Source organism: Elgaria multicarinata, chromosome 8 (assembly GCF_023053635.1).
Source record: "Elgaria multicarinata webbii isolate HBS135686 ecotype San Diego chromosome 8, rElgMul1.1.pri, whole genome shotgun sequence".
In the NCBI taxonomy this organism is placed as follows: domain Eukaryota; kingdom Metazoa; phylum Chordata; class Lepidosauria; order Squamata; family Anguidae; genus Elgaria; species Elgaria multicarinata.
In genome coordinates, this window is record NC_086178.1 from 7,766,234 (window position 1) to 7,779,438 (window position 13,205).

The following is a 13,205-nucleotide window of genomic DNA, read 5'->3' on the forward strand; positions in this document are numbered from 1 at the left end:
ACGTGCATGTCGTGCACACTCATATGCAAACATGTGTTCAGTTGAACTTATGGCTGTGTCCAGTGAGGGATTTATGGGGATACCAAGTTATCTTGTCTGCATCCTGAGGAATCTGTATAACGAACAAGTAGCAACGGTAAGAACAGACCACGGAACAACGGACTGGTTTAAGATTGGGAAAGAAGTTCGGCAGGGTTGTATACTCTCACCTTACCTATTAAACTTGTATGCAGAACACATCATGCGACGTGCTGGGCTTGACGAATCCAAGGCTGCAGTTAAAATCGCAGGAAGAAACATTAACAATCTCAGATATGCAGATGACACCACTTTGATGGCTGAAAGCGAGGAGGAGCTGAGGAGCCTTATGACAAAGGTGAAAGAAGAAAGTGCAAAAGCTGGGTTGCAGTTAAACCTCAAAAAAACCAAGATTATGGCAACCAGCTTGATTGATAACTGGCAAATAGAGGGAGAAAACGTGGAGGCAGTGACAGACTTTGTATTTCTGGGCACAAAGATTACTGCAGACGCTGACTGCAGCCAGGAAATCAGAAGATGTTTACTTCTTGAGAGGAGAGCAATGACAAATCTTGATAAAATAGTTAAGAGCAGAGACACCACACTGACAACAAAGATCCGCATAGTTAAAGCAATGGTATTCCCCGTAGTAACCTATGGCTGCGAGAGCTGGACCATAAGGAAGGCTGAGCGAAGGAAGATAGATGCTTTTGAACTGTGGTGTTGGAGGAAAATTCTGAGAGGGCCTTGGACCGCAAGAAGATCAAACCAGTCCATACTCCAGGAAATAAAGCCAGACTGCTCACTTGAGGGAATGGTATTAAAGGCAAAACTGAAGTACTTTGGCCACATAATGAGAAGACAGGATACCCTGGAGAAGAGGCTGATGCTAGGGAAAGTGGAAGGCAAAAGGAAGAGGGGCCGACCAAGGGCAAGATGGAGGGACGATATCCTGGAGGTGACAGACTTGACCTTGGGGGAGCTGGGGGTGGCGACGGCCGACAGAAAGCTCTGGCGTGGGCTGGTCCATGAAGTCACGAAGAGTCGGAAGCGACTGAACGAATAAACAACAAAAAACTTTTGTATACAAATGCGGAATAGTGTAATTATGAACCATTTGCAGGCCTTGTTTCCTTTAAAAGTGCAACAGTGGCTCCACTGCCTGATCTCGCCAGTGTGGGTGTACATGAAGCTGGGCAATACCCCCCTGCCATAGAGGGCTTGTTTTGCTGTACAGGGGGGTGCTGTTGCACCTTGTCCTGCTTGTTCATCCCTGGCTGATGGCTGGTTGGCCACTGTGTGAGCAGAGTGCTGGACTAGATGGACCCTTGGTCTGATCCAGCAGGGCTCTTCTTATGTTCTTAGGAAGAAGTCAGATATAGAAGCATTGCTTGCGGCCCTGCCTCGTTCCTGTGGAAATGATGGTAGAAGAGGAAAAAGCTCAGGGCTGGTCCCTGGTTCAGTGTCTTTATTACTGTGGAGGCTCCATCATCACCAACACAGAAATGAATTGGTTCCTCCGCTGAGCTCGTTATTTGACACAAAACTGTATGAACAGCCAGAATAGAGAATGGAACTGTTTATGCTCCTGCAGCCTAAATTGGGCTTTCTGCTACCCCATATTTATCCATCTCCATGTCTGGGTGACTGTCCCTTTTGAGATGCAACTGCATCATTTTTAGTGTTTTTTTTTTTTTTGACTTGCATGTATGAATGAGGTATCACAGCTCACAATACAGAAGTTTTATATACCTCAAGCCAAATGTTTTTCAGTCTGAATCAGTTCACACATTCATGAAGTGTTGAGTAACCCAATCCCCAGCGAAGATGGCAGGAGTGTTATTATTATTATTATTATTATTATTATTATTATTATTATTTATATAGCACCATCAATGTACATGGTGCTGTACAGAGTAAAACAGTAAATAGCAGGACCCTGCCGCATAGGCGTACATTCTAATAAAATCATAATAAAGTAATAAGGAGGGTAAGAGAATGCACCAAACAGGCAGTATAAAAGTCAGAACAATTCAAGTTTTAAAAGCTTTAGGAAAAAGAAAAGTTTTTAGCTGAGCTTTAAAAGCTGCGATTGAACTTGTAGTTCTCAAGTGTTCTGGAAGAGCGTTCCAGGCGTAAGGGGCAGCGGAAGAAAATGGACGAAGCAGAGCAAGGGAAGTGGAGACCCTTGGGCAGGTGAGAAACATGACATCAGAGGAGCGAAGAGGACGAACGGGGCAATAGTGTGAGATGAGAGAGGAAAGATAGGAAGGAGCTAGACCGTGAAAAGCTTTGTAGGTCAACAGGAGAAGTTTATATTGGATTCTGAAGTGAATTGGAAGCCAATGAAGAGATTTCAGAAGTGGAGTAACATGGTCAGAGCGGCGAGCCAAGAAGATGATCTTAGCAGCAGAGTGGTGAACAGAAGCCAACGGACTGATGTGAGAAGAAGGAAGGCCAGTGAGAAGAAGGTTGCAGTAGTTAACTCAAAAGGAAGAACTCCTGTAAACATGACTGGTTTGGGGGGATGTGATGGGGCTTATCAAGGAAAGCCCTTGAGCACAATTTGTATAAAAAGGTGGCTAATTTTGTAAATAAACGACTTTATGGAATAAGAAGAGGTTCTGAAAACGGGTAGTGGATGGGAGTTGAAAAGGGAGTAATTGGGCTCTTGTCAGAGCTGTGGGGCTTGAAGAAAAGCTCCTAAGGAGGAGAAAGATAATTTTGGTAGATCTCTAGCAACATTTAGTGAGATGTAATAAGGAAATTGGAAGGATATTGGAAAAGGCAGGATAGGGTTCTGGGTAATTCTGTGTGTATATAATATTACATTATGAATGCTTAGTGAGGGAAGGAACTGGTCTGGTGGTTACTTTTCAAGGCACAGAGCAAGGCGCTGAGTGCCAGAAGGAATTTTTGGGTATGTGTACACCCAAATGCACTAATATTTGGTATACACTACCCAATACACTAATGGGTATACACTACACACACATGATCACTAACTGCAGATTAATTCCTCTGTTGCACTTTCACAAAAAGGGGGATTTGATTTTCCCCCTTGCTTCAATGAATGCTTATGGACTGTGTAATCCTCCCTAGGAACTGTGAATACAAATATGAAGAGGGGTGCTGGTAATGTTTAGATTTTAGCATAATTTCAGAAGTACTCAAAGCCGCTCATGTACAGTGTGGGGAGGTAGTAGGGTATTGTGGTTATAGTAGAGACTTGAGGTTTTACTCTGTTTTACTCTGTACAGCCCCATGTACATAGATGGTGCTATATAAATAAATAATAATAATAATAAGGTCTACAATAGTAGGTGCGGAATAGAGGGGAACCAGTATCTCCTGCGACTTGAAAGCTATACTTCTATTAATGCAGCCCAAAATAGCATTTGCCTTTCTTGCAGCCACATCGCACTGTTGTCTCGTATTCAGTTTGTGATCTACAACAATTCCAAGCTCCTTCTCGCTGGTAGTATTGCTGAGCCAAGTATCCCCCCATCTTGTAACTGTACATTATGCCTGTAAGTACTGTGTTTCACCTGGAGGAGCGGGGAGAGGTGGGTTCAAATCCTGGCTCAGCCATGAAGCTCACTATGCGACTTGGGGCCTGCTCCTCTCTCTCAGCCCAGCCCTCCCTCACAGGGCTGTTGTGAGGATAAAGTGGATGGATGGATGGGTGGGTGGGGAAATAAATCTAAGCTGCCTTGAGCTCCTAGGAGGAAAGTCCTGCAATCCATGGGGAAGGCCCCTGAGGCTGCTGCTCGCCCCCTCAGTTAACTGGCCCTTATTAGGTCCCGTCCTGCTATCGTGGTCTTGTAAGAGAGCATCTTGTGGCTCAGAGCTGTGAGAGGATTTCTCCTCCTGCTCCTCCTCCTCCATCATGAATATTTCCGAAAAGAAGCCACCTAACTAAGCCGGCTCTCGTGACAGGGGTGGGGCGAGGGAGGGAAGGCAGGCAGGCAGGCAGGCAGGCGGGAGGGAGGGAGGGAGGCAGGGAAGGTGGCGGACGGGCTCGGGCCCTTGGGAGCTGAGGTAACTCCAGCGCCTGGGCTCCCGAGGCCCGCCGTCGAGCGAAGGCTGAGGGAACCGGGCGGCCGCTGAGGGGAGGAGCCGAAGAAGCCGCCGCCGCCGGAATTTGCGCTCTGAGGCGGCGCTGGGACCCGGTCGGAGGAAGACCGGGGAGCGCGAGCGCGAGGCCTGCCTGGCCCGCCGAAGCCGCCCCCTGGCTTGAGAGGCCGCCGGAGCCAGGAGCCCGAAGCCGTCCGCCGGCGTCGCTGCGGCTAGGCCCCGGGCTCGGCTTGTCGGCTGGCTGGCTGGCTTTGCTCGGAGGGGTCGGTCGTGGCGAGGGGCGGCGGCGGCGGCGGCGGCGGCAACAACAACGGCCATGGCGGCGGCGGAGACCAAGATCATCTACCACCTCGACGACCAGGAGACGCCGTACCTGGTGAAGCTGCCCATCCCGGCCGAGCGGGTCACGCTGGGCGACTTCAAGGCCCTCCTCAACCGGCCCAACTACAAGTTCTACTTCAAGTCTATGGACGATGATTTCGGGTGAGGGAACCCCGCTTTCACGCCGCACAGACGCGGCCGCCGCCGCCGCCGCCGCCGCGGAGCCCTCCCGGCTCTGCCACGCCGCACGCGGACAATGAGTGGCCCCATTTGCCGGCCCTTCGCATCGCGCCCGCCTTGCTTTCGCCCCACTCCGGGACCCCTTTCCCCCTCCCTTCCCTCCTCCGCCCCCCCACCCCATGCCTCTTGTCTTGCGAGGGGTGGGGGGGATCGCTGATCTCCAGCCGGAGCCCCAAGGTGCCCCCCGTCTGTTTTCCCCCAGAGAGGGTCAGTTGAGCCCCTGAACCCTCTTCCCAGCTGGAAAGGGCCTTCCAGGGCCAGCCAGCACCATACCCGGGATAGCCCTCCTTCACCCCCGGGATAGCCCTCCTTCCCCCCCCGGGATAGCCCTCCTTCCCCCCCGGGATAGCCCTCCTTCACCCCCGGGATAGCCCTCCTTCACCCCCGGGATAGCCCTCCTTCACCCCCGGGATAGCCCTCCTTCACCCCCATCCCCACTCCCCTCCTGCAAAGGAGAATCCGCACCATGGCCCCTTCCCAAGCTGGCCCTTCCCCAGAGATACTGAATGGGGTTCTTCCCAAATTTCCACCACAGTTAAATCGGATCTTCTGGGAGAAGGGGATTTGCCCCCAACTTCCACGGTCTCCAGGTCTGGGGGAGGAGTGCCCCGCCAGCAAGGGGGTCCACCCCTAGGTAAGGTTGGGAAAGACCCCCTATCCTGAAACTCCATGTAGACCTGGGATAAGTAACCTAATGAAATCCAAAACAACTGGAGGGCAACTCCTATAATCCTTCTTTGGCCATGCTGGCTGGGGCTTTTGGGAGGTGTAGTCCTAAACGTCTGCAGGGTACCAGGTTACCTGGCTCTGATGTAGACAGTACTGAGTTAGACAGACTAGCATTCTGACTCACTCAGTATATGGCAGCCTGTGATGTTCCTCACCCAAGTGACATCCTTCCCTTAACCTAGTGCCCGTCGGAACATTTGGAGGGCACCAAGTTGGGGAAGGCTCCTTCAGGGTCACAAGTGAATTAGCATGTGATCCAGGATCTCTTGCTGCATCAAGGGAATAGATTCAAAAGTTGCCCCTTCCCAACAGGAGTGCAGAACCAAACCTGGCCTTCCTGAGGTCCCCAGGAGGTCAATCCTCCCCCCCCCCTTTCCCCTCACTACTGAATGCTTTGTGGTTTCCTAGCTTTTGTGCACTCCCCTCCTTTTCTAAAATGTCGAAATGCTTCTTCTAAGATTTAGGCCACAGCTAGACCTAAAGGTTTATCCTGGGATCGTCCAGGGTTCGCCCCTGCCTGAGCACTGGATCCCCTGTGTGTCACCTAGATAAACAGGTTTGACCCCTGGACGATCCAGGGATAAACCTTCGGTCTAGCTATGGCCTTAGTTACTGGTACTAAGAGTTTTAAGCTAAAATGTTTTGGTATTTTGCACCACCCACTCTTGGAATATGCCAAGAGCTTCTCCAAAATGGGATGCGGCCCTCAGGCTGAAATAGGTTCAACACTCCTGCTCTGCAATGTGGGATGCTCTTATATTGGGCGGTGTCACCCTCTTGAGGAGGATTTCCTAAGGCCTCTTGTACCTCACGTTGTAAAATTCATCAGAAGGAGCAACTCCTCTTTCAGTCCTATAGCACCCCCTTCCACAACCTTGGTGTGTGGAGGCCCTGACATCCCAGGGGTTGCTAACCATGCTCTGTTCTCCCTATACACACACGAATGCTTTGCAGAGTAAAGTTGCCATCTCTGAGTAACATGTAGGAGAAGTTGTTTGTCTAGGGCTAGTGTAATTTCCTAGACACTAATTCTAGGGGACCGTAGCTCTGACCTGGGTTTGTATGCTCTTCCCACAATCCTTCTTTATTTGGAAGGCCCTGTAATTTTCCAGTCTTGATTGTGTATCCTAAGACACAAAGAAATTCCTCTTTAAGGAATCAGCTATGTAGGGCTACTGCTGCTTCTCTCTCCCCACCCTTTCTTTCTTTCCTTCTTTCTTTCCATGACACACTCTTATTTCCCCCTTCCCCCCTTTCGTAGAATCTTTCTGTTCTGGGAAATACATGCACACCTCACATCTTGCCGCCTTCTAGATTTTTCAGTTTCCTAGTTTTCTTTTGCTTTTAGGACTCCAGTATTCTGACTTTCATGGTATTCCCAAGATTCAAGCGTTCCTTTGAGCTTTTGTTTTTTAGGGCTTACAACAGGGGTGCAGAACCTCTTTCAGCCCAAGGTCTAAATTTTGGGGGCTACACTCCCATGGTGGGTCGAACTGAAAACCAAGGGGGCGGGGGGGGGGGCAAAAATACCAGCATATTTCAGCTTAATGCTCTTCCTGTATGTAATAAATGTAATAAATAAATAAATAAATAAATAAATAAAATACTGCTAGTAACAAAGTTTTAGGAGACACATTTCCCTCCTAAGACAGGGGGAAATGCAGAAAATCTGGGAAACCATGGAGCAATCAGTGATTGTGGGAAAGGGGGGGTGGGGTCAGGGAAAGGAAAATCTTGGAGGACCAGATGGAGACTCCAGGATAGCTAGATTTGGCCCCTGGGCCTAAGGTTCTGCACTTCGGCCTATAACTTATGCTATGATTTCCTTATGAGAACTGGGTGGCAAGTTGGTTAGAGCTTTTGTGACCCAACATTTCTTTTGTGGTCACATTTTGCCTATCTCAGGCTCTATCCTCCCCAGAGTACCTGTTTTAAGGGCTGGTCTACAAGTTCAGGCAAAGTGCATGAATCAACCCAATGTGCTTCCATCTTACAATGAGAAGGCCAGGTTAGAACCTTTCTTCCTGATGATCTACCTTTCTATGTGGAGGAAGCATTTGATCCATGGCACATTGGTTGCTGTGATTTTCCTCAATTGCATTCTGAAACAATATGCAGTCCCATAGTTTATTTTGAATTTGTACATCTCCCCAAAGGCTAGTTCGGACCTAACAAGAAATGTACAGAGAATTCTAAAGACTTGTGGAAAGTGTTAGCGAGTGAATCAATGAGAGGTAGTTGTATCATTCCCATATAAAGGATAGCGTTGATTTTCTTGTTTTACTGGTGTATGAGACATTTTTCCAATATACACACTGTCCAGGGATGAAGAACTTGTGGCTCTTAATATTTGCTAGGAGTGGATTTGTCATTAATTACAGTTGATTTCAGTATATTTCATGTTTCTCCCTAGCCTCTAGTATTTCAGCTGAGGCTTTGCTGTATGTTGCTAAACAGCTGTTGTCTTTTGGGCAGTGGGGGCTGCCTCTTCATTAGTGAATGACTGCTTGGATATATTGTTTATAAACCAGCACGTTAGGATCTTTGAAATCTTATGCAAGAAAATCATTGACACAGTTTCATTGTAACCCTGCCATGTGGGCTGAAGATGTTTAGCTATAAAACATCCTCCTCCAACCTGATGCCCTCCAGATGTTTTGGACTACAACTCCCAGGTTTCCTGATCATTGTCCATGGTGACTGGGGGATGGTGGGAATTGAAGTCCAAAAGATCTGGGGAACACCGCAGGTTGCGGTAGGCTGCAGTAAACAACACATACTGTAAAAGTCAGGCTTTTGTTTTTACTTTGGACTAGAACAACATAGAACCAGGGTGGGAAGTGACTGGAGTGACAGACTAGACTTGGGTTCAAATCCTTGCTTGACTGGTATCTTTATCCCAGTCCAAGCTATTTTGCTGGGTTGTTGTGAGGATAAAATGAGAGACACCCTTCTTCCTTCCCCCATTTTCCACTCTTAAATTCATTGGAAGAATGGTGGGATACAAATGTGACATGATAATAAAATACTAAATTTGGGGCCAAAAACTCAGATTTGGCATTTGTGTTACAAATGACACATAACCCCTAAAGACTTTTAAAATGTCAGATTTTACACAATGAAGATTGCTGGCTGTATCAGTCTCTTTCCACTTACGGTGAGCTTGTTCTAATATTTAAATAATATTGGAAAAATGTAACAGCTCTAATAAATAATGCAGTTGGATATTTGACCTTCTGTTGTATTACTTGAACAAAATTGTCCTAAGGAGACAATTATAGAAACTATTGTAATTGTATTGATAACTCCTAGAATTGACAGACTGAAGAATTGTATTACTAGCTGTGAAAGCTCTGGAAAACAATGAGATTAATTTAGTCAACATAATTGTTTAGAATAATTATGTATTTTACATTTTTAATCATCCTTTACTTTTGTAACAGTGTTGTGAGATATACCTTTATGGTTGGGGGACTGAAGCTGAGAGGAACTGACTTTCTTGAGGGTATAAAATAAATCTGTAGCTGCAGATGCATGGCCAACTTTCTTAAGACTGTTCTGGTTTGCACGTCATGGTCAATTCCTGGGTTATTTAAGCCAGGAGTTGGTTGGGCATGTGAGAGCAAACAAGTGCACTGCCTCTTGCCTGCTTCTGCAGTATTGTTTCAAGATGTGTGAACCTTGAAATATTGAGTTAACTCTTGGTAAACAATCCCATGTTTCCAGGTTCATGTGCCATGAAAAAACCTAGGAATGGGGCGTTCCTGGGTTGTTAATTGCAAAATGGAACTGGGTGAATGAGTGGGAGCCAGCGTGCTCTCTTTCTTCAGCGTGCTCACAAACTACCCATGGTTAACAAACCATGGGTTGTTTGATTGTGCAAACTGGGTCGATAAATTGTTACAAATGTTCTTTTAACTAAAGCGAATCAAGTTGTTTTTCAGATTTCACTAATGGTGAAATATTTAAGTAAAGATGCGGTGTCAGGAGATTTATAATGTATTCCACAGAGAGGGGTGGGTTTGACCTTGTGGGTCACATGTGGGAGAACAAATGTGAAGCACTTTAGAATGGGCAGTAAACCAGACTGATTTGGGAACCAAAGTGGGGGAAGGGGAAACAGCTGTGGGGAAAATTCATCCCACACACTAATCCTCTTGAGAAGCCGGGGTGGTGGTGGTGCTTGCAAAGCAAAGCAAATTTTATAAGATGCCAATTTAATAACGGCCAGTGTACGAGTAATAATAGTCAGTTATGTGTAACATGGCCCAGACTGCCTGTGCCTAGGCCCCACTTCTATTCAGAGGAGAATCTATCTTTCTCTACATGACAATGGGGACACCAGGCCTGGAATGTTGTGTTCAGGCCTGGGCTCCTCGCAGGAGAGGAATGAAGTGCTAATTTGGAGAAGAGCTTGCTGATGTCTCTACTTGAGATTAACATAAAAACAGAGGTTGGCTTGGCAAAGGGGGTTGAGAGGAACAAAGAAAAGAAGAAGTGCAGATTTGCAAATGTATTGAACTCAGATTCTCCCCAGACTCAGGATGGACAGCAGTTTCCTTATCTCTTTTTGTGCTTGTAATAATGGGGGAGAGGGGAAGCTGGCGGGGTGGGTGAGTGGGTGGTTCTTGCTCAAACTCATGCTTTACAGATGGAGGTTCTTGTTCTCTTGTGAGAATTATTTTCTCAAGGCTGTACTGGGAACTACACCCAGGTCTGAGTTAGGCCACACAACGAGGACTAAGTTGGATGAGAAATAAAGATGATACTGTGGGCCAGTTTGCATGACATGACCGCCCACCGTGGTGTAATTAAGCTCCAGGGGCTGTTGCGTTGTGCTCGTCAACTGTGGGTACCCAGCTTACCAAGGAGTGTTGTGAGAACTCAGGCGGCATGGCTTGTTGAGAGTAGGCATCAACTGAACAGCAGCCCATGGCTTCTTTGAGGGTTGCTGCTTCCTGCAACAAGCCATGCTGCCAAGGTTTACATGACATGGCAACCGAGGGTAATTAAGCAAATTCTGTTGGGAGAAATAAGCCATTGCGATTGTGTGAACCAGGTCAGAGTGGGTTAAAAGTGGGATTTGATGGGAGCTACAGTGATGCGGAATGTTAAGTTTGATCTGGGGTGGGGTGATTCCAAAATCCCACTCACCGATGACCTCCCGGGCAAGCCCTCCTTCTCCCAGCCTTACTTCTCCACGCGGTTTGTTGTGAAGGTAAGTACAACATCACCCTGACCTGAGCTCATTGAAGGAAGGGTGGAATACAAGTCAGATGGATGGATGGATAGCAAGGAATCTCCTTGATTAAGATGATAGCATACAAAAAGAACTTATTCATGGGAATTTGGAAGGTACCCAGAACTACAGTTGAGAGCATGCCAGGCAGTGAGGTAGAGTGGAGTGTTTTGAATTGGATCCCAGAGTGATGGATTGACTGCAGACCTGTTGTCAAGACTTTTCCATCTGTTGTGATAGCAGTAACCTGTATTCTTTAGGGTCCTTTGTGGAAAATGAAGCAAGACAGATATTATGTGTGGTGTGTACAACCACCAGCTCCTCGTTCTTCCCTACAATCTGCCTTTTCCTTCAGGCTGTGTGGTCCTTCCTGTAAGGGTAATGTACCAGCTTAGGTCAGGGTGAGGAACATATTTTTATTTTTTTTAAAAAGCTTGCTGCTTGCCTTGAACATTCGCTCCCTCAGAGAAATTAATAGTGTGTCGGGATCTTGTTACAACAAACGCTAATTTTTCCAGTAATCTTACTGTGCACGCTGCTTCATAAATCTTTACATTGCTTGTCCCAAATTTGCACTGTTTTGCACGGCACTGTTATTAGGAGCTTAGTAATCTACACAGTGATAATTGAGCCACAAAATGTAGCATATGCTTTCTAACACAGCTTGCTGAGAATTCCAATTTTCATTTAAAATAAATAAATAAATGGTAGGCCTTGTGGTTGCTGAGAAAAAGCTGCAAATTTGACATCCCCCCCCCCCCCCGGAAACCTTCTTTCCTTGTCCTTTACTAAAAACAACCCTCTACACACACACACACACCACTTCTTTCCGTAAATGGACCCCACTACCGTGGATGTACATTTGCAAACTGTCAAGCATGTAATTCATATGCAACTTTAGTATGAATTAACTTAGTTACAGCTTTTGGATTTTATAGTTAAAGATTGTTGTTGTTTTAAACTTACTACAAATGTCTAGATTCTTCCCTCTGCTATTTAATTTCACCCCATTTATGTATTTTTAACCTTTATATACCACTCTTCAGGTTGAAGTAACCTCTTAAAAGTGGTTTTCAACAATAAAACAAAAGATCAGTAAAGACACAATAAAGGTCAGCAACAGACGGAAAAAAACTCCCTTCTATAAAAGTTAGAGTAAAGCTAAAACATAGCAAGAGCCGAGGCAAAGAAACCTTCACCTGGCAGCAAATAGGTAAAGGACATCGGAGTCTGCCTCATACTGAGTCAGACTATTGCTCCATCTAGCACAGGATTGTTGACGCTGACTGACCGTGGCTCTCCAGGGTTTCAGGCAGGATTCTTTCCTGCCCCTCCCAGGAGATGGTGAGGATTGAACCTATGACCTTCTGCGTGCAAAGCATGTGCTCTGCCACTGAGTTACAGCCCCTCACAGGTGGGCTTCCCTAGGGAGCATATTCCACTGTGGGGATTCATTGACTGAGTTCAGATGACTGTGTAGGGAGGAGAAACCATCATGGCTCCCCCCACCCCCAGGTGTGCGCACCTGCCATTTGCATAATTCGCTGCGATGCAGCGTGGGGTAGCACGTCATTCGAACCCGGCGCATGGTGCGGCAGGGGTGGTTTCATTTCTATCCTACAGCCCATGACTTGCAGTAGGGGTTGTAGGGTGGGCATGAAGCTGTCCCTGCTGTGCTGTGCGTCGGGTTCAAACGACATGCTAACCTGTGTTACATCGCAAGGAATTAGGCTAACGGCAGTTGCATGTGCGGCTTCTTTCTACACAGTCGTCTGAACATTTTTATTTATTTATTTATTTATTTATTTATTTATTGCATTTATGTACTGCCCCATAGTTGAAGCTCTCTGGGTGGTTTACAAAAGTTAAAAACAGTAAACATTAAAAAGTATACAAAATTTTAAACCATCAAAAACATAAGAACAACAGTATACAAACAACAACATCCATTTAAAAACAGCAGTTCTGGGGTCCGTTAAAAGACAAACTTAGTGTTGTTAAATGCTGTTAAATGCCTGGGAGAAGAGAAAAGCCTTGACCTGGTGCCTGAAAGATAACAGTGTTGGCGCCAGGCAAGCCTCATCAGGGAAATCATTCCACAGTCGGGGGGCCACCACTGAAAAGGCCCTCTCCCTTGTTGCCATCCTCCGAGCTTCCCTCGGAGTAGGCACTCAGAGGAGGACCTTAGATGTTGAGCACAGTATACGGGAGGTTCATGTCGGGAGAGGCGTTCCATCAGGTATCCCCATCCTGTGACATTCTTAAGAGCACTTGGTGTATTTGTGGTGAATTTGATGCTGCGTCTCCTTGGTCAAGATGGCATTCCCCCTCTTTGGATCACACTGCTTTAGCGGTACATTTATTATTACAAAAAGGTGCAACATTGCATCTCCCGTATTCAACATTTCCCTGTTATTCCTCAGTCATAGCCTCACCCATCATATGCTTTGCATGGATGAGGTCTCAGGTTCGGTCCATTTAAACTCTTTCAGGTACATCGTTGGTAAAGTTCCTGTTTGAGAAACCCTTGAAACCAGCAGGCAGCCATGGTTGTCAAATGTGGGATTAGATTGCCTTGATG

General features: G+C 46.6%; 1 protein-coding gene across 4 annotated transcripts in view; it reads left to right on the forward strand.

The window, feature by feature from the left end:
- The first annotated feature begins 4,364 nt into the window (after positions 1 to 4,364).
- Positions 4,365 to 13,205, forward strand: part of DVL3 (dishevelled segment polarity protein 3) — a 68,143-nt gene continuing 59,302 nt past the window's right edge. For 2 of the 4 annotated variants that reach the window (XM_063131808.1, XM_063131811.1), the window contains exon 1: positions 4,366 to 4,578. In XM_063131808.1, coding sequence (XP_062987878.1) covers positions 4,412 to 4,578 — 167 coding nt within the window. In that variant the 5' untranslated portion in view covers positions 4,366 to 4,411. Of the gene's footprint in view, positions 4,579 to 13,205 lie in introns of all 4 variants that reach the window. The other 2 variants (XM_063131809.1, XM_063131810.1) reach the window with 2 other exon arrangements.